Here is a 25,681-nt window from a genome sequence, read left to right on the forward strand (position 1 = left end):
CTCTTATTCGCTACAGAAGTGATACCTCCTAGCCGTTGAGTTAGCAGCGGCCGCTGTACACATGGGCTAGGAGAGGACAGACAGAGTATCCCGTCTACCACACAACGACGGCACTACAACGTATCCCGTTCACCACCAGAGACACTCTTCAAAGGACCAAGGACTCTGTTGGGCAACACGGCCTTCCATCTACCACCAACCTATTGAAGCGCCGCTCAGAGTAAATATTTATTGCATTTTCCTTTTCCAAATGGGCGGTAATTTAGAATGCATAAGATTCTGTATTTATGATAGAGTAGCTGCCTACGGCCCGATAGAGACACAGCTTCTCTCTTTGTTCTTCAGTCTTCCCGCTCTTTCACTCAAACCCAACCCCCGTTCTTTGTGTAACCAGCTGTCATATCTGTTCCGTCCGCTAGGGACATTTTCCTTTATGACATAATTTGTAATCAAGGTATGATTCATTCTGTGTATATGTAATTCTGTGTGATTAGTTAGGTATTTAGTAGATAAATAATTAAACCCAATTTTGTATTGCTGATTCAACTTGTTAGCCAGGGTTCGTGAAGATAACCAAGAATTTACAACTTTCAGATGAGACTGAAATAAGGTGACGATTAATATTGACTGCTATTGATGTAAAATATTAATAGGTCTTTAAGAGTTTATTCGGAAGATAACTGCACTATAAATATTATTTCGTGGTGCCCCGACTTTCTAGTTAATTACATTTACATGATTAGCTCAATCAGGTAATATTAATTACAGAGAAAGGATTTTATAGAATAGCATGTCATATCACTTAATCCGGCATAGCCAAAGACACGACATTGGTGTATGTAAACTTCTGACCCACTGGAATTGTGATACAGTGAATTATAAGTGAAATAATAAACAATAGTCTGTAAACAATAGTTGGAAAAATTACATGTGTCATGCACAAAGTAGATGTCCTAACTGACTTGCCAAAACTATAGTTTGTTAACAAGAAATTTGTGGAGTGGTTGAAAAACAAGTTCTAATTTTTCCAACCTAAGTGAATGTTAACTTCCGACTTCAACTGTACATACTGTACCTGGAGCAGGGCCAGGTATTGACCAGTGGCACAGGGGTCAAACTGTCCGTGACACTCCAGCATATTGAGACAGGCTTCTGAGAGGATGGAGCTGGGGAGTTTGTGTTGGAGGCAGAGGCTGACGGCCTGTGCTAAAGTCTCACTGGCCTGAGCCAGAAGCTGCTGGGCAGAACGTCTTCTTCTCTGGAATACACACGCACACGTACACACAAACAGAGAGAGAAAACAAGTAGCTACAAGTTGTGCATGCCACCATGCTATCATAATGCCACCTGTTGCTATTAATCTATTGCACCAACTTCAGAGTAACATTTCTGGATGGACTTGACCTTCTTAGGTTACTTTTAATATACTCTCGTGGACAGATGAAACGGCAAGAATCTGTCAAAGCGCACATACAATTTTGTGATTACGAGCAACAGTAGTTCCTGGTTTTGGGTTTTCGTCATTGATTATTTGGATGAATCAGGATTGGACGAAGGCGGTGCTTAAACTGGTGCGGTGATTTTCAAGCCTGCCACAAAGTCAAAATTGGCTGTATCGTAAATATTCATTAAACAAAAAACATTTCATTTTTGGCCATGATAAACATGGGTGAAATTAGCGGAAGGGAGGGATTTGGCCGAGAGTTTTCGTTTGCGAGGGAGGAGACTTCGCTTCCTTCCTTTGCACGAGTGGTGTAAAGTACTTAAGTAAAAATACTTTAACGCACTACTTAAGTCGTTTTTTTGGGTATCTGTACTTTACTATTTACATTACTTTTACTCCACTACGTTCCTAGAGAAAATAATGTACTTTTTAATCCTTACATTTTCCCTGAAACCCAAAAGTACTTGTTACATTTTGAATGCTTAGCAGGACAGGAAAATGTTCTAATTCACGCACTTATCAAGAAAACATCCCTGGTCATCCCTACTGCCTCTCATCTGGCGGACTCACTAAACACAAATGCTTCCTTTGTAAATTATGTCTGAATGTTGAAGTGTGCACCTGGCTATCCGTGAATTAAAAAAAATATATAATAATTGTGCTGTCTGGTTTGCTTTAATATAAGGAAGTTGGAATGATTTATACTTTTACTTTTTCTTTTGATACTTAAGTATATTTTAGCGATTACATTTACTTTTCATACTTAAGTACATTTAAAAGCAAATACTTTTAGACTTTAACTCAAGTAGTATTTTACTGGGTGACTTTCTTTACTTTTACGCAAGTATGACAATTGGGTACCTTTTCCATCACTGCTTTGCACAAAGATAATCACAATTTCTAATGGCATTCCCCCAGAAGTAAAACAGGAAACGACAAACTTTCATGAGAGAACTTTACTTCTGGGTAACCAAGATTACTTTAAAAATAAAGACAGCCTTTTACAGTATATCAAGACTAGCCAAGAAAGTGACTTCCATTGAAGATAAAAACAACTAGATTTGTCTAAAGACACCAGATTAAAGTGGAGGAAAGGTTCCAGGTAGACTATACAGTACCTGCAACTCAGCATATTTGGCTGCGTACTGTCTGGGCTCCGTTCTGCTTGACTCTAGGCCATTCTCTCCGGTTAACTCCTCCTCCTCCTCAGGGCTGGCTTTAGACTCTGACCGGTCCTCCTCCTGTTCATAGAATCAAGATTAGTTCACAATCTGGTCATGAACGCTGACAATTGTTGAGCTCTTAGATTTTTATGAAGAGGAATGACATCTCTAAAAGTCACTTTGAGCCCCCCTAATTTATTTTTGTCTATTTTTTATGTTTTTGGTATTGTCTGTCAGTGTCTGTACCAGGTTGTGTCCATCCCAGAGGGTGAAGGGGTAGAGCGGGTCTCTCTGCATGGCTAGCAGCCTCAGGCATTTCCCCATCAGGCTCAGAGAGCTGGCTCTGGTCTCCAAACAGTCAAGGGACAGGAAGTTGACTGTGGCCAGCTGGCTCAAAGCCACCTGCCCCAGGGTCCTCCCTGTAGTTATCCACTCCTACAAAGGGAACAAAGGGGATGGGGTGGTTACTGGGGGACACAGAGGAAATGGAGGGATGTATAAAGGAAGAAGGGAGGGAGATGGAATACAAAATTCTGCAGCACACCTAAAATGTCCCTATTCATTTTTTTGTGGTAATGACCATCTCATCTGATCCAACACTGCAAATCATCTATTTTCTGGGACTAAAGTTTAGACATTAAATAGGGTTTATTTGAAATATTTTCATCGTTTTGATAGTTTGATAGTTCCTTACTCATGTTAATTTGTGTGTACCCCTGTAAGAGCGTTCCGCGAATCTGCACCAGGAAGAAAATGTAGCTCTGGTAAAATAGGTCTTTAGTTTTGAACAGTTTGAGCTACAGACGAGCGGTTTTAGGCATTATAAAAAGGCGCAACTGCAGACACAATGTCATGCTCCGTTTGTTTCTATGGCAGAGAGGCTGTGGTAGAGCTAAGCCCAGAGCCATGAATTAAGAAATAAATGACTGACTAAACCTAAATCAGATTTGCCTTTGCTAATGGTTTTCACAGATGAAGAAAAATTATTCAAATTACTGCACTCCACTCAAATGATAGCCTGAGCGCACTGGACTTGAAACAATGATACAGTTGAAACCATGTGCCATTTAATGTATTATCTGACCGGCACTAATGCCCCCAAGTCAAAATTCCATGTGCATTCCACAGGTCACTTTTATAAGTGAGTGTACACTGGTTGGGAACCACTGCACTATGCTCCAGCACTTCCCCCCTGGCACTCGAGGGCGCCAGGCTCCCCAGCATTGCGCACTCCTGCCATCATCATTACGCACACCTGCCTTCCCCCCGTCACGCGCATCAGCAATTATTGGACTGACCTGGACTCAATCACCTCTGTCCTTGCCTTCCCTATATCTATCTGGTTCCCAGCTCTGTTCCCGGCTTCTACATGAATGTTCGTATGTCTTTGTATACCCGTGTGCTGACGCTGTTCCTGTCCTGTTACCTGTCTGTTCCGCATTAAATGTTCAACTCCCCGTACCTGTTTCTCATCCCCGGCGTTGGTCATTACACAATAGGTAGGCCTAATGCTTATTCCAAAACCAACTTGGACTTCCTCTACTAGAGGAGGTTCTCCCTCCCGTGTACCAACTTCGGGAATTTCAAGACAAACACAAACTCCTCCAAATCGAAAGCACATTGGTTTAATGAATCGTCTTGTTTGCAGAAGACGGGCCATTTCTCAACAACAAAAAAACCTTAAAGGTTGGAGCTACAGACCAGATCTTACTAATAGTGAGATCTCGCTTAGTTCTTTTCATGGGGGAGCTGCAGCAACAGAGAGAAACAACATGAAGCGAGTCATCAAGCAATAAGCTTAATCACTGCCAGTATTGATCAGATCAGACCATTATAGCGGTGGAGATTTCACTTTGGGTGAAAAGCCCTTTACTATCAGACAGGCATGATTGCGGTCCTCCCACAGAACTACTGAAGATTGACCAGAGGAGTGCGTGTGCTCTGCAGTCTGCATGCCCATATCCTACGAGCCCATCCCTGTCTGAGCCTAATCATTAGCTTCACACATAAATATTAGATAGACCATTTGCAACTCAAAGCGCTAGTTGATGAAATCGGCAATCTCCTCTCTCGCTCTCACAAGTCGGGCATTGACTTGTAATAAGACTCCCAGAATTGAGGAAATAGTTTTGTTTGTAACTTGTCCAATAACTCTGTAGGCCAGTAGTTTTCTTTCGCTATGTCTATCCACCAGTCTCAAATTTCTCCCTATCCCTCCCCCTTGGCACTAATCCCTTGATGTTAGCATGTCTGAAGAGGCTGTATAGGTGTAAGAGGTGTAGTGGTAAAGCTTCCACCATATTGCTTTCACCGTACAGATCTGCAAACATTGAAGGGGTAATTAGGGCCAAGGGGAGGGGTACCGATCACATTGGAACTGGCTTAATCCCCGTTTCCATTGGGACTTTGAAGTCAACCCAGGTTGGGCTGGCCTTGGTGGACTAACACAAATTGTGTTTACACTGCCTCCAGAAATGATGTCATGTTGCTAGGCAGCCAATATATAACTGCAGCTAGCTTTGCTAATGTTGCTAGCTAGCAAGATGTTGAAGAATTTAATTCACCCTCACCATGCTGTAACTAACGTTACCCCATACTCCTGCCAGTGCCAGCCAGACTCAGAGCTATGTATTTAGCTTGTTGACGTTAGTTAGCTAAACGGTAAGCATCGTCGCTAGCATAATAGGCTAGCTAGCTAGCTTAGATCCTATCTTGCTTGCCATATTATTGACTACTAGCTAGCTAGCTATCCAAGCAAACCAAACAAGTTTGAAAATCGCGCTTGTTCGCTGCTATTTTTTGAGGGCATCCCCTTTTCTGATTATCAACTGTTGTCAAACAGTCAAAAAGTGTGAAAATATGATTCTCTTCCTCAACAGTGTGCAGCGAATTCTACTTGATGAAAAGCGAAATGAGTATGACATCCTGGTATTTAAAGCATAAAACATTTCAGAAATGTCACATACTATAAAACGTTCAATTTCTTCGCATACCCAAAAAGCCTACTATTTAGAACGCAATTATGTGTATTTTGGACACGACCTCTATCTATGCCCTTACCTGCTCTACAGAGCCGAGGTCTGGTGTAATGCGTACAAACTCCTCCACGGTTCTCTCCACAGAGGCTTTCCTGTCCTGGGCCAGGGCAAGTCTGTTCTCCTCAGCACACACCTGTTCCAGCATGGCTAAGGACAGCTCAGCCAGAGCCAGTCTGACCCGCAACAGCCTCCTCGTGGCTGGGAGAGACAAGGGCTGACACTGTGGAAGGTACAGAGGGCAGAAAGAGAGAGTGAGAAAAAGACAAAGATTATGACAGACACATTACAACAGACACATTACAACAACAAGAACACACACAGACACCACTGTAAATGCAAGAAGTTAAAATGTCTTATTGTGCCCAGCTCATTTTTCAACCCAGTGCAAGATAGCTTTAAAAGGCTTAGATCTGAATTTGATTTCCTTTGTAATGGAAAAGTTCATGAAGAAGATAAACGTATATCGATGTACATCTTCAGACTGAACAAAAGTGACACCTTCATTTACAACGTAACGAAAGGGAAGTAACCAAGAAACAGACTTCATATGCAATTTTCAGACACTCGTCTGGTTCCATGAGAGTAAGTGAATTCATATACACTGCTGTTTTCATATTGGGTATGTCATTTCAATGTAACTTATTGGGGCAGCAGTACCATCTGCTGAAAGCACAGGGCTATAGACTGTTAATCCTAAATGCAGAATTGGACCGTCAAAGTAGATTGTATCTAGCTCACTGGATTCTTCCGGATTTCAGCAGGTGGTTTAATAATGAAGCAAGATGCAATTTCAATGTCCTTTCATGATTAGATCAAGATGCATTTCAAAATGGCAGTGTGCAAGTCGTATCTGCTCCATATTTGACATTGACTTTTGGAATGCTTTTTCTACATAAGGCAGTTTGGATGTTGGCCTGTTTGAAAGTTGGCTTTTAACAATCAGGTGTTTCTGAAAAAAACTACTCAAAACGGGTGTGTGTGTGTCTGTTTGTCTGTCTGTTTACTCTGTAGGCTATATCAGATATTAACTGAGGTCTGGAGCAAATAGGTGGATCCACCAGAGTCCACACACATTCAGTAATAATTTGGCTGAGATATCATGTTCAGTAAAAAAAACTGATTATGCCATTTTTATTGAGCGAGTATTAACAGGCAGGTCAGGTTTGTCTTGTTTATAGGTATATTTATCTGCTTTATAATGGATGGTTCTCTCCTTTTCAGGAATTCCTTGTTCTATAATTAAATCATCCATTTGGAAAATGTAACAATGTAGATCCCTAGTGAAACAAAGGGCAAAATGAATTCAATAAATAATTTAGCAGCACTGGCTTGGACTTGGCAGCCCTGAGTCGACAGGAGTCCAAGCAGCGAATCAGGCTTTCTGACAAGCCATATGTGGACTTTTCACAAGCAAATCTAATATCTCAACCCTGTCAACATGTTCAGTTACTCTCTAAATAGAGTGTAATTTGTTTGCAAATGCTTTCAGTTCCAGGACAGACAGCCAGAACTCTGTTTTGAGGAACTGTAACAGCTGAGCAAAATAGGATTTGCACGCTTATTAAGACAAATTCCTTCACAATGAAGAACACTGCTGAGATATGGTTCAAATAAATGCTTTCTGGCCTCCCGAGTGGCGCAGCGGTCTAAGGCACTGCATCGCAGTGTGGCGGCGTCACTACAGCCTGGGGTTCGACCCCAGGATGTGTCATTACAGGCCGTGACTGGAGGTCCCATAAGGCGTCGCACAATTGGTCCAGTGTCGTCTGGGTTAGGAGAGGATTTGGCCGGGGTGGCTTTACTTGGCTCATCGCGCTCTAGCGCCTCCTTGTGGCGGGCCAGGCACCTGCAGGCTGACTTTGGTTGTCAGTTGAACAGTGTTTCCTCCGACACATTGGTGCAGCTGGCTTCCGTGTTAAGTGAGCGGGTAATAAAAGGCGCAGTTTGGCAGGTCATGTTTCAGAGGACGCATGACTCGACCTTCGGCTCTCCCAAGCCCGTTGGGGAGTTGCAGCAATGAGACAAGATCGTAATCCCGAAATTGGGGAGAAAAAGGGGGTAAAAATTATAAAATAAATGTGTTCTGTTTTCTGTTTCATACACACGTCATCCTTAGATCAGAATCTAACCGAATAACTTGACTCAACCTGGTGGTGATGATTAGTAAAATTACAACATGTTTTAAAATAGGTCCAAATTATTACCTAAGAGTTTGAACTGTATGGTATGTTCTGACTTGAAGGCTGATATTGGGAAGGTATACAGTATGTGCTTTACCTCTTGTGATGGGAACAGGCTTTGAGCGTTCAGAACCACATGTTCCTGTACGGAGACGGCCTGCTGCATGAAGGAGTAGGCATCCAGCAGGTGGCGCAGTTTTCCCTCATCGTCAGTGTGTTTAGCCAGTATCCTGCAAAGTAGAACATGCTGTGAATGATTTAAAGCGGACCAACAGAGGAATTGTAGACAAAAGTGAATGAATGAACGTTATTGATCCCAAATTGGATAGATCATACTATGATGTGTTGTGTTGATGTCTGACCTCAATGCCTGTGCGTGCTCCAGGAGAGCTTCAGCAGCTTGCTCTCTGTGGCCCAGTCGGAGGAACTCACTGGTGCTCGCTCTCAGGGAGTCACAGGCAGCCATGAGATTCTGTACTGACTGGGTGGACAGAGCCTCACCTGGCTCGACAGGGCTGACTGCATGCAGACACTCCACCGCCCCTCTGAAAGACAGACATCACAGTGAGTCAATGACATCTAGAGGTCTGTTTTGGTCACAGCACAGGGGAGAACACTGTACACCAGGGCTTTTGATCCAACCATGCAGTACCACACCTGATTCAAATTATCAAACTAATCAAGGTAGTGAGTCTGACTCTGGACCATAAGGTGATTTACAGCGGGGCTGGATCGACAGCCTGCACAACCCAGCTTTCCAGGACTGAATTTGGAGAACACAGACATCAAAGAGCCTTACCTGCTCTCCAGAGACGTGATCAGGAACCTGAGCACGGGAGCTCGGTTCCGCCTCTTTTCCAGCATCGATTTCAGGGCTCCACAGCCTTGCTTTACTATTTGATCTGTCTGTAACGGGAGAGAGTGGTCACATTGAAAAGGACAACATTTGCTTCAGAGGAGACAATTGAGCAGAGGCTTGTAGGAGCTTCAATAGAATAAAATAGAATAGTTTTGACCTTGGTGTCTGTATCCTGGCCCCTCTGGGCCACCGTAGCTGTCAGCAGGGCCAGGGTGAGCTTGTACCAGAAGTCCTCATCACCTCCCATGTCTTGGGCCTTCTCCAGCAGTGCCAAGGCCTGAGAGTGGTTCTGTTCCTTATTGGCCAGGACGGCAAGAGAGAGCAGACTCCTCCCTTCTGCAGCCTGATCTCCCAGCTCCTGAGCACACAATAGAAGAGACCACAAAAACATAATACAAGTGAATTGCTAAACTGTTATGACTTCACATACACATAAATAGGAGTCACATTTCAACCAAAACAAAGAAACACTTCACAAATATGCAGTGGACTACTTAAGAGAAATATTGAAAACCAAACTATTGACAAAATTACTCAAAATGAAATAACCTTAGCAACCAGATGGGCCTCTGCCAGTAGCTGTCTGGCGGGTTGGTACAGTCCCATACCAAGGCATATCTCAGCCTTATCAAGCCAGATATCCTGACTCCACAAATCCCCACACTGCTTCCCAGACAGACAGATGTGGTCAACCTTAGACTTCTGTAAACAGAGAAATGAATAAAGGCAGCAATGTCAGAATTCTGATCCCTAAATTCTATTCAATGCCCTGGCCCTGCACCACATGGAAAATATGGAATTATGGAATGAACTCAGTAGGTTAAGTCTGAACATACTGTAAATCTAAAGGATTGTTCACGGGCTGCAGAACTCTGGGTAAGGCAATGAAAAAGTACAACCATTAATAATGCTCGTTAAAAAAAATGTTTGGATCATCGTCATGCCAGATTGACATGAACGACGGCCATTTGAAATTTAACAAGCAACTAATTAAACTCTCATGAACCTGTGATAATGATGTGTTATGGGTTTCACATTATGAAAAGTGCAGTTTGGACTTATATCCCTGTCTCTGCGTTTGACTGTAATCAACCTGTGCTGCTTGCCAATCAGGCTTTAAACTATAATAAAAGTAGAATCAAACTAAGAACTACAGGAGTACAGTTATTCATTTCAGGGGTCATTTCGCTTTCTTTCTCTTCAATTCTAGGTCTATAAACCCTTACGGTGATAATACACCTTGTATGGTATGCTTGTTCATTTCAGCTATGACGCTTTGAAACTAACCTCATTGTCCGTTTTGCCATTATAATCCATATACAGGCTGTTTCTCTCTCTTTGTAAAGCTATAGCTTTGCGACACCTGCAATGAAATAATGCATGGACAGGAGATCAAAACACCAGTAACAGAATCAGGGCAAACACTACAAATCCAATACAAATGAGTATTCAGTATGTACAGGAGCTGGTATAAAAGAGTGAGGCACACGTACTCCATTTGTTCCTGCTCCTGGATACCAGTCAGGCTCAGGAGCTTCTCGTGGTACACTGTAGACGTCTCCATATCCAGCTGAGAACAGCTCCTCACAATTCTAAAACGTTAGGAAGGAAATAAACAGGAAAGGAAATAAACGGGAAAACTATTAGGTAATATTTCACAATAAATCAATGATTCTGAAATGGGCAAGCATTTGGACCACACATGTGGAAAACCTACACTGTTTTTCAATCATTGACAAGCCAAAAGTAAAAGCAGTAGCCTTAACTAACATACCCTGAGTATACCAAACATTAGGACCACCTTCCTAATATTGAGTTGAATTTTTTTTTGTCTTGCCCATTCACCCTCTGAATGGCACACATACTGTACACAATCCATGTCTCAATTGTCTCAAGGCTTAGAAATCCTTCTTTAACCCGTCTCCTCCCCTTCATCTACAATGATTGAAGTGGATTTAACAAATAACATCAATAAGGGATCATAGCTTTCGCCTGGATTCACCTGGTCAGTCTGTCAAGGAAAGAGCATGACAGACTGTGTTCTTCATGGTTTTGTATACTCAGTGCATATGCACAATTTCCCGGACACATTAAGTCTAGTCCTGGACTAAAAAGCAAGATAAATGGAGAATCTCCATTGAAAATGCTTTTTAGTCCGCCCCATAGACTATTTCCAGTGAAAGTAGCAGTGTTGCACCTGTGCACGCACAGAAAGAATAAACTCTCACCTGAGACGGTAGAGGTCAGAGAGGCTCCTTCTGTCCAGCAGGTCATGGGCAATGACCTCAGCCAGGTGCAGAATGGGAAGAGTCAGGTGGGTGAGAGAAAGAGACTGCAGCTCTTTCACCAGCAGGTCCAGGAAGAACAAGCTCTGAGTCTGTAGCCACCGAGACACAGGGAGAAAAGGAAGTAAATACATGACTTGATCATTACCATTTTGTTTCATTAACATCCTGCGTTTGTAATTAGTAATTTAATAAGTAGATCAGGACAGTGGTTCAATTGTGCAGGACAGTGGTTAAATTTGATGTGTAAAACGTGTAAACTTTGAGCCATAGACAATAAGACTTTATCCACCTGTATCATGTGTTCATACAGCTTGTGGGACAGGACAGAGAAGAAAAAAAAAAACACTACAGTACAGCCTGATATCATGAAGTGTTGGACTGGTCATTGTTTAGCATATTTTTGACACTGTGTAGGACTGCACCATCTGAGCATGTTCTCATTTAACTTGTATGATTACCAAGCATAATTGTGTCACCTAATACTGTCACACTGGAGTGGCATAAGATAAATTAATCACTACACGTCTTTAATTTAAAATAAGCTTATTTTTTCTCTCTCTCCGCCAACATTCTGATTTGCTCCCAAAATCAATGAGTAGACATCCTCTTCCAACAAACAAATTATGACTTGTCAAGACGAGGATCAATATCGACTCAATGTTTCCGGCTTTCAAGCCTTCGACCCTGAGCCGCCACGGCCAATTGAAACAGTCCCTGTTCCGATAATGACTCTAATTTATATTCACTAGGGACCAAAAGGACGAAAACAGACTGAAATAGGGAGACTACCTGAACTTGTCAACTATTGTTGCAAAACGTTTTGCCATGGTGTGCCCTAATGAACATGACCCTATCAGGCTCTATAACAGAGACAGTCAGAGAGAGCTTAGTGGTGCCTGCCTGTTTGCTGAGGCTGTGTCTGTTGATGCAGTGGGGGCTGGTGTCATATCTGAAGGCCTGGCGGACAACCTCGGGACAGTCGTACTGTGCCCACTCCTCTGGGCTGGAGGGCAACACGTCATCCTGTGGCCTCCGGGCTTTGGGCTTCTCCTCAGTAGGGGGTGGCTGTTTAAAAACAGAAGAGCTCTGGTATTCCTTGGCCAAATATTAATTCCTAATTGCTTTCAGCTGGCAAAAGTGTACAATTGAACTGTACAAATACTCTAAACTGCACATTGGCAAGAATGTACAATGGTAAAATAACATATCGTATCATTCATTACTTGTCATTTGCAATGCTATACAATGAGAAAACAACAAAAAATAGCCATGGACTTCTCTGAAGGTGATCAGGACTGGGTGGTCAGGTCTACCTCTTTAGATTTTTTGCCTTTGTCCTTCTCCTTATCTTTGTCTTTTTGGGCTGTTGCAGAGGGACATGGCCGGGACGGTGGGACTAGAGGATTCTTCATCATCTCACTGATTACCTCACGTGCAGTTGCCATGGACACCTGCAATGGGAGTGAACTGCTATCACTCGTCTTTTTGTTACCCGTAAATCAATTTTTTTTTAAATGGAGAAACCGTTTTGTGGCTTATACTGTATGCATCTGCTGGTATAAAACATTGTGAAATTACTGGGTCGTGTTCAGTAGACATTAAACGTAAAGGTACTATCTGAACCTGTTGTCCATTACAAAATGTTTTGCTACGGTGTGCCCTCATGAACACAACTTAGGTGTGGTAGTTTTAAAGGAGTCCCTACCTGCCAGATCTGCAGCACTAAGCTATAGGCCCTGAGTAGGTTCTGTTGGTGCTGGGGGGATGCCCTGTCCCCCATGGCAGCCAGCAGAGTGTGTGCTCTGACCAGGCTGTCCAGACGCCTCACCTCCCTGAGGTCAGAGAGACAGGGCCCAGACACCGCCCCCTGCACCCCGATGTGGGACTGAACCTTCACTGGTATCAGCCCTGTCCCTTCTCCCGACTCATCTGTAAGGGAGGAGGAAAAACACATAGGGCCCGTTTCAGACTTAAGAAATGTACGCCGCCTTGCGCACGCCTTCCTACGCACTAGTCAGTAGTTGGTATTCAGACTTACCTTATGCAGATGCGTAAAGGGCTTTGCAGGCGTGGTTCCCTTGCAAGCGATGAATAAAAGTAATTCACCTGCTGAAAACCCTCCCACTTGCTAACAGATTTTCTGGTGGAGTTTTCATTCAATAGAGGTTTCAGTACATTTATCTGAAGCAATCCCTTTAAATTTGGGTACCTTTAGTTCGAATTTTCTCGACAGACTCACAGGGATCAATTCAAGAAAGCCATGTAGGCCTAAATACACACATATTTGTCTCCTTTTTAGCATCAATTGGTAGATTTAAAAAATATTCTGATCTTGTATATTATTTAGGGTTAGAAGGGATTCATGAATGATAAAAAATATATATTTGGAGAGCTTTTACACACTAAATATATTGGCGAATCAAAAAATACAGTGGTTTGATTCATCTTGAAGTTGCCATATTCAATTGTTCAATAGTTGAAATATTGGAAGGTGAGTGTACAATAGGTGAGTGAACAGTAGTCATATGAATCTACCCTAATAATACTCACTCACCATGGATCTGTGATGACAACGGTCATCGTGAACCATGCGCTATGCTCCAGGTTTAAACTGCTACGTATGGCCTGCGTTCCATAATGACACAAATAGGCTACCCGTCCCCTATTATTGCACAACTTGTAATAAGTTAGCCTAATATGATCCACTATTGCTAGCAATCCTAAGGAACAACCACACGAACGTGACAGAGGAAATAAAGGTAAACTAACGATATAATGGAATCCAGCAAGAAAAAAAGAAAAAAAAGTGACAGTAATACATGAATGTAGGGATAATTGCCGGTGGCTACCGATAGTGGATAATATTTAACACCATACCATTTTTTTGTTGATAGATACAGTGAAAAGTCTGGGCATAATTAAAACATTTTAGAAATCATAAATCAACTTGGTAGGTTTGGCGCTATAGGCCTGTCATTTGCGCTATAGGCCTGTCATTTGCGCTATAGGCCTGTCATTTGCGCTATAGGCCTGTCATAGCGTTGATCTCCAAATGTCATCCTTACATGTTATAAGGCCAGCATTTCATAAACGTCACTGTGGTGATAAAAGGTGACCTGTTGACATGCTTCAGTTTGCTGCCATATGACTGGTTTCACATTTGTCTACAAGCGATCCTAAGATCGAAAACGATCGTCATTTATATTTACAATCCCCTTACACAAACGGCTTACTCCATTTTACCTAGCTCTTATCAATTTGTAAATTACAGTGCACGGAGAACGGTGTTATTTCAGAAAAATGAAGTAGATGTTGTTCCACTTGGGACCGACAGGTTGCTCGACCTTAATCATCATTTCATTGTGAGTAAAGGTGGTGGAATTATGAGGGAATTAAGTCAGAATGCGGCTTATCTGTAGACACACCTCTTAGATCTCAAATGGTGAATAGGATGCTGTTCTCATGCTTAAGGTCAAGGTCAGAATACGCATAGAGAGAAAACTGCATAAAAAAGGGAATTGCGTTCCAGTTACGTGTGCTTAACTCGGGTCGGGTTTCCCCACATACTGTCCACCTGGGTTTAAATGTTTAAAATACTTTCCCATTCGCTCTGGCCTGTCTGTAGTGCTAGTTGCAGGGTTGCAGTTTTGAAAATATTCTCTTGGGTCCAGGCAAGCTCGATCAACCCCTGCTAAAATATTTGAAAACATCTGAAATAGTATTCGACCCCAAGGCTGGCGTACATGTACAAGCACACACACACGCACAGCAGTCAACATAAATGAGTAGACTCATCCCAAGAGAAAGCAGTACCTCCTTGGGAATTTTCTCTCCTCTCCAGTTCTTTCAGTTTGCTTCCCTTGGAACCGGTCTTCTCTACTAATTAAAATGAAAAGAAAAACAGGAAATGGTTTACGATTTTTCAGTAACTAAACAGACCTTTACATAGCAATCACACAAACACATAGCAATGACAAGAAACATACCATTGCTCTCTTCCTGGTCAGTGATCATGTGCAGGAGGATGTCGATAGCCCACTGTATCTGGTGCTGGGCATCAGCAAGGGGAAAGTTCTGACAGTACAGCCACTCCCCAAACTCCAACAGGAAATCCGCCTTCTGCCACTGACTCTTCACACTCTACACAAACACAACAAACCCATAAGGTTCACCCATACAAAGCTACAGCGTAAGCGATGCACAGAGCCTGGCTGCAATAGCACTAAGCTTCCACTAGATGCTGCTAGAGTCCCTTAGCTCAATAGGGCCACTTGGATTCAGACCTGGCAAGGAACTGCGGCAATATTTCACACTTCGAAGAGCACACTGAAGAACTGTATGTATGTAAAGTAATCAAAAGTGAAAATGCAAAAGTGCATGTGTACGTGTATGTGTAGGTGTGTGTGTGTGTGTGTGTGTGTGTGTTTGGGTTAAATGCGGAAGACAGATTTCGGGTTGAATGTATTCAGTTGTACAACTGACTAGGTATCCCCCTTTCCTTACCAGTAAAGAAGTAATGGCATTCTGGTAGCAGGCCAACTGCTGTAGCATCTCCCCAGAACACAGCGCCACTCGGTGCCACATGTGGGAGCAGTAGAGCTCCCCTTCATCCCGGAACTTCTGCATCTCTATCACCACACTCTCCCCCAGCCGAGCTTTCACCAGCACCCGGTGCTTGAACAGGAGCCTAGGGCACAGTCATGGGGGAAGACAAGCACAGTTTCACATTCTCATGCCCGTTTCCCACCATCGTGCCAACCCAAACCATCCTGTGCTGGCTCAGACATTTTCTTTTCACATTGTCATTTCCAGCAACTATGTGGATGTGTAACCAGAATGCCATAACCAGGCCAGCACAGTACAGTGCTGTGGCTCAGTGGTGTGAAAAGGGTATCACATACTCACACATGGGTAACCCCACAGAAATATGATTGTGATAATCGCCATGAAAAAGTTACGTTCCATATTTCCTTTTCAAACACTGAAAAACTTGTGTGATGCTTTATTAAGGGCATAATTTCCTCCGGCTAAACTATCAAGACCTAATGTTTTCATTACTAAGGATTTGACGCTCTGAAAAGCACTCGCAAAAGCTGAACCCCCCCCCCACAAAAAAACAAATTGTTTAAGCAAAAGATTTTACAAATCAAACATATTTTATGCTTATTCACCCAATAAGGGTCAGGCTTTTTTGCTGAGGCCTCCATAATGATGGAATTTCCCATATCCAAAATATGACATTTCATAAAACACACATACTTATTTATAGCGTCATATTCAAATCGAGGCATATTAACACGTGTACAAATAAGCACTCAGAAATGTGATGACGCCAGTGATAGGAGTCCGCAGTCCTGTATAACCTCTTCCCTCTCTCTCTCTCTCCCCCTCTCCTCTCCTTTCACCATTTCTATCCCCCGTTTTCTCCTAGTGTCAGTGTAGTACTCACGGCCTTTAAAACCTCTTCCATCTCTCTCCTCTCTCCCTTTCCTCCTGGCCTTCCCCATTATTTCCCCTTATTCCCCGCATCATTTCTCTCCAGCACTCACAGCCTGTGTCTGGTGCGGGGCATGTCTCTGATAGCCTGCTCCAGCAACGTCAGAGCTCCTGTCCAATCTGAGCTGTCCGCGTGGATGTGGAACAGCAGGCCGTACATGGCTGCTCTCAGGGTCAGGTCATCCTCAGGGCTCCCCATGTCTACACACGCACACACAGACAGAGGCGCGCACACAAAAATGTATAGATAAACACACGCACGCACACACGCAAACACAAATGCAGAGACACAAACAGACACAGAAAGAAAGGAATAGAGAATGAGAATCACAAATATTTTGGATTCGCATAACCAGTAGGCTATTAGATCTGTTGCATCCTGAAGTTCTCTGTAGAGAGTGAATAGGTTGGGTGACGGAACTTAACAGAACTTCAGGAAAAAGCATTACTCTATGTGACTGCTTGGATGTAAATGCCACAGATCTAATGGCCTACTGGTGTGCGTGGGAATGTGACTTCATCTATCACGTCGACTAGTGGTGTTTGAGAATGATACAGCACAAGACAGGCCGTTTTGGAAAAAAATAAACAAGCAGGCTTATGGAATTAAAGTCATAAACAAGATTATAGAATACAAAGTAGTAGTTAGCTGTGAAACGGCAGTCAATGTTTTGTGTGGTATGAACATTTGAAGTTTGTGTGGGGACTCACTTGAGGCTTCCAGCGATGAGGTCACAGAGGGCATCACAGTCAGGGAAGCCCCTCCCTTCTCCTCCCCCTGCTTAAACCACCAGAGAAAACGAATCATACACATGAACACTTCAAACCCCACTTGATTGAATAGGAGTATTTTTACAGTGACAGCACCAATGATACACATACTGTACAGAAGCCAATGTGGGGAGTGGCTCGTACCAGAGAAACATGACAAATACGACAGGAGTTCGCTATAAAACTAGATCTGCGACCAGGCTAGTTCGAGATGGGGTTCTTACAGTTGGGTCTTTCTTGCTGGTGTGGACCAGGGCTTTCAGGATCTTCTCCAGAGGCTGTCGGAGCTGCTGTCTCTCCAGTGAGGTCTCAGTCAAGGGCAGGCAGTTGTTCCAGTAGTGGCGCGCTGTAGCCATACACAGGACAGAGTTACCTGCCCGCTCCGCATAGCTGAAGAAGAGAGAAAGCATTGGTTGCTATGGCACGAATGGATATGAAGATGGTTGAAATGGAGAGTAAAATAAAGACAGATCAAAAAACGAGAGAGAGAAAGAGACAGAGAGAGAGAGATACTGTAGTCAAAGCAACAAAGTGAAATAAAGGTAGAACAAAGTAATGAGCAGTCTATTGTTTAGGAATGACAGAAAACAGAAACTAACCTGACACTGGACTGGAGCATCTGCAAGGCTTCTCTGTAACTGTGAGGATGTCCATTTGACTTGTGGACCATGCTCAATCCTCTTAGACATGCAGCATTGCTCAACATCTCCTGCACGGCCGACTGGCTATAACTTGAAAAGGTCAAAAAACATTTTTTAAATAAGCTGACAAATATGCCGTTCAGAGAATCAAGTCAGCCAGTCAGGAATTTGACAAAATGTCACTGCTACAGTAACGTAGATACTGACAGTCACCATTTTTTAGAATGACTGACTGTCAGAATCCTACAAAGAGTGGGACCTTAAAGCCTTGAAGATAACCATTAACTGAAGTCATTCGATGATAGTATATTGCACATTGTAGTAACATGAAAGTATTACTGCATATATGGCCCTGAGTATATTGTAATGTTCTCTTGTGGACACTACTGTAGCTGTCATTTGCACCTCAACTTCCTATGTAAAAAAAACACTTGATCACATCCCATATTTTGATTTAAAGGCAAATTGACCAACATGGGTATATATCAGGTAAAACATACAGGGAAGATCTGACCATTTCAGCCTTGGTAAAACAGATGGAATCAAAGTCACCATAGTGACCAACACTTACAGAGCATAGGCCATGACCTTCAACCTCTGAGCTGCAGCGGCCTCCAGCTGCAGTGCATTGTGGCTGCAGGTCATGACCAGGTTGTGGTCCTGGGCCTGGTGAGAGAAGCAAGCCAGGTGTGTCCACACCTGCAGCTCGACCACAGGGTCACTCCACTTGCAGTCTGACGTCATGCGGACCAGCTAGAGGAGAGGATGGAGAGAGGAGAGGGAAATAGTAGGGAAGGAGGAGAAGAGGGAGAAAGAGGCAATGAGTGCTCTGTCCTCTGGATCCATAGAACTGGGGTTTAATGATGGAAGAATGCAGGGCGGAAATGCATACAGTCCTACAGGGCTAGGAAATGAAAACAAACAAATCAAATAAGATGTTCATTTGAGGAAGCATTTTTTGACCGAATTCACAGACATAGACATGAACAAACGCTCTGATTACCAGTACGGTCTCAAAGCATCTGTTGCCTCCTGGCTAAGAAAGCAGGACCTACCGTAGAGAGACTAGGGACAGAGAACTCTATCTGCCTGGGGTGACTGTTGCATAACAGCATTTCCACTCCTACCAGCACACGTGTCATGGCTGACACTGCCTCATTCTTACACTGGAAAGACAAAATTAGATAAAGATACAACTGAATATTTTATCACAATGGTACCGTGGCTTACCAGTCAAAACAATAGAGATGAATTAACAACTATCTCTGACAGGCACAATCATACATGTACAGTATATCAATGAGACTGACATTTGCAATTAATAAATGGCTCACTATCCCCTTGTGATACTGTACAGTCGTGGCCAAAAGTTTTGAGAATGACACAAATATACATTTTCACAAAGTCTGCTGCCTCAGTTTGTATGATGGCAATTTGCATATACTCCAGAATGTTATGAAGAGTGATCAGATGAATTGCAATTAATTGCAAAATCCCTCTTTGCCATGCAAATGAACTGAATCCCCCAAAAACATTTCCACTGCATTTCAGCCCTGCCACAAAAGGACCAGCTGACATCATGTCAGTGATTCTCTCATTAATACAGGTGTGAGTGTTGACGAGTACAAGGCTGGAGATCACTCTGTCATGCTGATTGAGTTCAAATAACAGACTGGAAGCTTCAAAAGGAGGGTGGTGATTGGAAACATTGTTCTTCCTCGGTCAATCATGGTTACCTGCAAGGAAACATGTGCCGTCATCATTGCTTTGCACAAAAAGGGCTTCACAGGCAAGGATATTGCTGCCAGTAAGATTGCACCTAAATCAACCATTTATCGGATCATCAAGAACTTCAAGGAGAGCGGTTCAATTGTTGTGAAGAAGGCTTCAGGGCGCCCAAGAAAGTCCAGCAAGCGCCAGGACCATCTCCTAAAGTTGATTCAGCTGCGGGATCGGGGCACCACCAGTAAAGAGCTTGCTCAGGAATGGCAGCAAGCAGGTGTGAGTGCATCTGCACCCACAGTGAGGCAAAGACTTTTGGAGGATGGCCTGGTGACAAGAAGGGCAGCAAAGAAGCCACTTGTCTCCAGGAAAAACATCAGGGACAGACTGATATTCTGCAAAAGGTACAGGGATTGGACTGCTGGGGACTGGGGTAAAGTCATTTTCTCTGATGAATCCCCTTTCCGATTGTTTGGGGCATCCGGAAAAAAGCTGGTCCGGAGAAGACAAGGTGAGCGCTATCATCAGTCCTGTGTCATGCCAACAGTAAAGCATCCTGAGACAATTCATGTGTTTTTGGTTGCTTCTCAGCCAAGAGAGTGGGCTCACTCACAATTTTGCCTAAGAACACAGCCATGAATAAAGAATGGTACCAACACATCCTCTGAGAGCAACATCTCCAGGAACAGTTTTGTGACGAACAATGCCTTTTCCAGCATGATGGAGCACCTTGCCATAAGGCAAAAGTGATAACTAAGTGGCTTGGGGAACAAAACATCAACATCAATTTTGGGTCCATGGCCAGGAAACTCCCCAGACATTAATCCAATTGAGAACTTGTGGTCAATCCTCAAGAGGCGGTTGGACAAACAAAACCCCACAAATTCTGACAAACTCCAAGCATAGATTATGCAAGAATGGGCTGCCATCAGTCAGGATGTGGCCCAGAATTTAATTGACAGCATGCCAGGGCGGATTGCAGAGGTCTGGAAAAAGAAGGGTCAACACTGACTATTGACTATTGACTCTTTGCATCAACTTCATGTAATTGTCAATAAAAGCCTTTGACACTTATGAAATGCTTGTAATTATACTTCAGTATTCCATAGTAACATCTGACAAAAATATCTCAAGACACTGAGGCAGCAGACTTTGTGAAAATTAATATGTGTGTCATTCTCAAAACGTTTGGCCTTGACTGTAACTTGAGTTAAAACAATGATTTACTATATACAGACGGTTGGGTGATGGATCATATTTCTTCTCACATTAACACTGCACTGACTCAGAGTCTGGGGGAATAACCACATTTTGTAATTTAGTAATTTAGCAGACGCGCTTATCCAGAGCGACTTACAGTTAGTGCATTCATCTTAAGATAGCTAGGTGAGACAACTACATCTCAGTTATAGTTTCCTCAAAGTAGCTATTAACAAAGCAAGTGCTAGTAGAAAAAAGTAAAGTGCAAGTTTTAGTTTACAAAAGGCAAGGGTGTTAGTTGTGTTTTTTTGTGTTTGGGGGGTTCAGACGTTTTCAAAAGATGGGCAGGTACTCTGTCCTTCAGATTCAGATCTACTTTATTATCCCACCAGGGGAAATTAATTTGGTCATGTGCTTAAAAAGACAGTATAGAAAACAGGAAACACAGAAACTACACAATAGAATTCATTCAAAGTGCTATAGCTACACATTTAAAGTGAAAACGCAATATGCTGTATACTCGATGGCACAAGCGGGGAGCCCAGCCAACAGAGAGTTGCAGTAGTCCAGAAGGGAGATGACAAGTGCCTGGATTAGGACATGTGCCGCTTCCTGTGCGAGGTAGGGTTTGTACTCTGGATGTTGTAGAGCATGAACCTGGAGAACGACAGGGCTGTCCAGGGTAAGGCAAGGTTATTTGCACTCTGGGAGGGAGACACCGTGGAGTTGTCAACCGTGATGGAGGTCTTGGAACGGGCAGGCCTTCCACAGGAGGAAGAGCAGCTCCGTCTTGTCGAGGTTGAGCTTGAGGTGCTGGGCTGACAGCCAGGCAGATTCATGAACAGCTCATCATACTGACTAACTTGACTGGGTGAGCATGTTTTTATTTGATTTTATCTAACCTATATTTAACCAGAAAGTCCCATTGAGGTCAGAAAACATATTTCCCAAGGGAGACTTGGACTGTTATGTTACTGTACCTCATCATCAATGTCCAGCTTCTGTCCAATCTGCTGCTGGAGGAGCCTCTTGGTCCACACCCACGTAGAAATGACCTGTTTCCTCACTGCGATAGGGACGCTCTCTCCCGGCACATTGCCATTAGACAGGTGCAGTGCATAGTCACACAGCTAAAAGTTCATAAAGTGGGGGAAATAAAAGTTAGCATAGTAACCATAGCAGCATAAGGGTTACATTGACATTTTAGTCATTTAGCAGACACTCTTATCCAGAGCGACTTAGAGCAGCAATTAGGTTTACGTGCCTTGCTGAAGGACACAGACAGATTTTTTCACTTAGTCGGCTCGGGGATTCGAACTAGCGACCTTTCGGTTACTAGCCCGGTTACTGTCTGCTTTGCAAAAGCGTTAAAACTGTTTGCATAACCATAGCAGTTAGCAAAGTAACTAGCCTAACCATGTGTATCTGCACAATACTCTTTTCGAATCCACATACACTCATAACCTTGGGACTCCATAGCGGGGGCTTTGCAGCTCTGAGTTCCACATATGACAGTATCTAGAGAAAATCCATTGCGTAATCTGAGTTTGTTTAAGTCAGCTATCTAAGACTTATCTGATATATAGGCCTATATGTTGAAAATGGAGAACCATTATTATCTTCAGTTCTGAAAGAGAACGCTTCGTTAATAATTCACTAATAAAGTTACTTCTATCCAGAGTATGTGCTGACGATACAGCCGACCCTTTGGAGAATAGCAGAATAGGAACAAATGCACTTCATTCACATGAAATAGTTCAAACAAAGCAGATCTATCTCTGTAAAAGATGGATGAATGTCAGAATGAGTCACTTGGGTTTCACACAGACTAGGGGCTCTAATTCCAAATGAAATCAAATCAAAGTTTATTTGTCACGTGCGCTGAATACACCTTACAGTGAAATGCTTCCTTACAGGCTCCAACCAATAGTGCAAAAAAAGTATTTGGTAAACAATTGGTAAGTAAAGAAATAAAACAACAGTAAAAAGACAGTGAAAAATAACAGTAGCGAGGCTATAAAAGTAGCGAGGCTACATACAGACACCGGTTAGTCAGGCGGATTAAGGTAGTATGTACATGTAGATATGGTTAAAGTGACTATGCATATATGATAAACAGAGAGTAGCAGTAGCGTAAAAGAGGGGTTGGCGGGTGGGTGGTGGGACACAATGCAAATAGCCATTTGATTACCTGTTCAGGAGTCTTATGGCTTGGGGGTAAAAACCGTTTAGAAGCCTTTTTGTCCTAGACTTGGCACTCCGGTACCGCTTGCCATGCGGTAGTAGAGAGAACAGTCTATGACTGGGGTGGCTGGGGTCTTTGATAATTTTTAGGGCCTTCCTCTGACACCGCCTGGTGTAGAGGTCCTGGATGGTAGGCAGCTCATTTTGGCTGCCCCTAAGGCGGCGCTATTGTCAAATGCACAGTATTTGGCAATTTAGGCTTGTAAAAACTGTCGCTCTGGCATTTGCCACCCCTTGCAACCAGGTTCGGCAATTTACCTGTCTAACATCAGCTTCCTTGCTTAACTTGTTATGGATAGGGGGCAGCATTTTCACGTTTGGATGAAAAGCATGCCCAGAGTAAACTGCCTGCTACTCAGTCCCAGTTGCTAATATATGCATATCATTCGTAGATTTGGATAGAAAACACTCTGAAGTTTCTAAAACTGTTTGAATGATGTCTGTGAGTATAACAGAACTCATATGGCAGGCAAAAAACAGAAAAAATTCAACTAGGAAGTGGGAAATCTGAAGTTGGTCGTTTTTCAACTCATTCCCTATTGAAGATACAGTGGGATATGGGTCATGTTGCACTTTCTAAGGCTTCCACTAGATGTCAACAGTCTTTAGAACCTTCTGATGATGTCTGATGATTCCCCCCTAGAAGTGGGGCCGAATGAGAGGGTAGTGAGTCAGAGGTCTGGCAGAATGCTTTGAGCTCGTGACGCTCGTTCACGTGAGAGCGAGCTTTCTTCCATAGCTTTTCTACAGACAAAGGAATTCTCCGGTTGGAACATTATTGAAGATTTATGTTAAAAACATCCTAAAGATTGATTCTATACTTCGTTTGACATGTTTCTACGGACTGTAATATGACTTTTCGTCGGAACTTTTGCCTGGACCTGCCCGCGTCGTGAGCTTAGATTGTACTGAACGCGCGAACAACAAGGAGGAATTTGGACATAAATGATGGACTTTATTGAACAAATCAAACATTTATTGTGGAACTGGGATTCCTGGGAGTGCATTCTGACAAAGATCATCAAATGTAAGTGAATATTTATAATGCTATTTCTGACTTATGTTGACTCCAACATGGCAGATATCTTCTAGGTTGTGTTGGTCTCTGAGCACCGTACTCAGATTATTGCATGGTTTGCTTTTTCCGTAAAGTTTTTTTGAAATCTGACACAGCGGTTGCATTAAGGAGAAGTATATCTTTAAATCTGTGAATAACACTTGTATCTTTTATTAATGTTTATTATGTTTATGTTTATTATGTTTAGTATTTCTGTGATTTCATGTGGCTCTGTGCAAATTCACGGGATGTTTTGGAGGCAAAGCCAAATGTAAACTGAGGTTTTTGGATATAAATATGAACTTGATCGAACAAAACATACATATATTGTGTAACATGTTGTCCCGGGAGTGTCATCTGATGAGGAATATCAAAGGTTAGTGATTAATTTGATCAATATTTCAGCTTTTTATGACTCCTCTCTTTGGTTGGAAAATCGCTGACTAGTTGCTGACCTAACATAATTATATGTTCTGCTTTCGCCGAAAAGGTTTTTTGAAATCGGACACTGTGGTTGGATTAACGCAAATTTTATCTTTAAAATGGTGTCTAATACTTGTATGTTTGAGAAAATTGAATTATGAGATTTCTGTTGATTGAATTTGCCGCCCTGCAATTTCATTGGCTGTTGGCGAGGACCCCAGTCCTAGACAGATAAAAAATAAAAATAAAAATGTATATGTTCATATGCCCATCATGGAACGAAAGATTTGAATATGTCGGTGACCCTCATATTTAGAAATATTGAAGTTATTTTCCTGTCCAATTGCTTGTTTTCGATTTTATTTGATTAAAAACCAAGCCCGCAGTAGGCTACCCTACTATAAGTCTGGTTCAACAGCAATGTGTCTTCGCATCTTTTTTGTTTATTCTGGCCATACATTAGCCAAGTAGCCTATCAATGAAAGGTTACAAAATATTCTACTTGTGAGAGTGCCTTGAAATATTTGAGGTTTTTGCCCTCATGCTTTTCCTTAATTCACAATTTTTTGGAGCTAATATTTTTTTCATTCTGGAGAAGTGAAAATGTGATGCGTAAAGACACTTAGGTCTACATGTTGAAGCCAAATAGAACAATGTAGACCGCAAATATGCGAAACATTAAACAAAGCAATGTATTTTACTGTTACTGCTATTATTTGTTGCTGTACACTATTTAATAAACAGTATCAATCCACAATGGACTAGGACGAGAATATTCCATTCCCATTCCCTCCAGACGAATTGGAGCTGATGATATCGCAAAGACTGCCAATAGCCTAAACAACTTGAGACAACCGCATGCAGTATTAAGCCATAGAGAACATTTATTAGCCAGTGAGTGGTCAAGCCCTCGCCACACCTACAACTTATTTATTCATCAAAACCCAGCCTTTCCTTGCCACCGCCAGCTATTGCGCCCATGATTCCCGCTGTGAAAATATAATAAATATTTTAAAACAACCACAACTCAACAGAGGCTGCTCTAAGATTTACCATAGTGCTAGGTTAGAAATATTGATTTTTTTAAATAGAGCCCTAGTTGTAGAAAAATGTATTTGTTAAAATAGAGCCCTAGTTGTATTTAGAGTATTTCTG

The 25,681-nt window shown here is 42.6% G+C and overlaps 1 protein-coding gene across 2 annotated transcripts in view; it reads right to left on the minus strand.

The window, feature by feature from the left end:
• Nucleotides 1–25,681, minus strand: part of LOC129853108 (cilia- and flagella-associated protein 46) — a 108,731-nt gene that overhangs the window by 40,564 nt on the left and 42,486 nt on the right. Inside the window, exons 20-44 of one of the 2 annotated variants that reach the window (XM_055918839.1) lie at nt 21,783–21,932; nt 18,936–19,046; nt 18,452–18,633; nt 17,839–17,970; nt 17,464–17,629; nt 17,180–17,249; nt 16,522–16,669; nt 15,476–15,659; nt 14,959–15,112; nt 14,786–14,848; nt 12,678–12,901; nt 12,286–12,423; nt 11,873–12,037; nt 10,913–11,061; nt 10,178–10,276; nt 9,972–10,047; nt 9,234–9,386; nt 8,842–9,042; nt 8,625–8,731; nt 8,188–8,370; nt 7,923–8,055; nt 5,668–5,865; nt 2,854–3,042; nt 2,563–2,685; nt 1,076–1,258 (exon numbers count right to left, since the gene is read on the minus strand). In XM_055918839.1, coding sequence (XP_055774814.1) covers nt 1,076–1,258; nt 2,563–2,685; nt 2,854–3,042; nt 5,668–5,865; nt 7,923–8,055; nt 8,188–8,370; nt 8,625–8,731; nt 8,842–9,042; nt 9,234–9,386; nt 9,972–10,047; nt 10,178–10,276; nt 10,913–11,061; nt 11,873–12,037; nt 12,286–12,423; nt 12,678–12,901; nt 14,786–14,848; nt 14,959–15,112; nt 15,476–15,659; nt 16,522–16,669; nt 17,180–17,249; nt 17,464–17,629; nt 17,839–17,970; nt 18,452–18,633; nt 18,936–19,046; nt 21,783–21,932 — 3,681 coding nt within the window. Of the gene's footprint in view, nt 1–1,075; nt 1,259–2,562; nt 2,686–2,853; nt 3,043–5,667; nt 5,866–7,922; nt 8,056–8,187; nt 8,371–8,624; nt 8,732–8,841; nt 9,043–9,233; nt 9,387–9,971; nt 10,048–10,177; nt 10,277–10,912; nt 11,062–11,872; nt 12,038–12,285; nt 12,424–12,677; nt 12,902–14,785; nt 14,852–14,958; nt 15,113–15,475; nt 15,660–16,521; nt 16,670–17,179; nt 17,250–17,463; nt 17,630–17,838; nt 17,971–18,451; nt 18,634–18,935; nt 19,047–21,782; nt 21,933–25,681 lie in introns of both variants that reach the window. The other variant, XM_055918831.1, reaches the window with a different exon arrangement.

Source organism: Salvelinus fontinalis, chromosome 1 (assembly GCF_029448725.1).
Source record: "Salvelinus fontinalis isolate EN_2023a chromosome 1, ASM2944872v1, whole genome shotgun sequence".
In the NCBI taxonomy this organism is placed as follows: Eukaryota; Metazoa; Chordata; class Actinopteri; order Salmoniformes; family Salmonidae; genus Salvelinus; species Salvelinus fontinalis.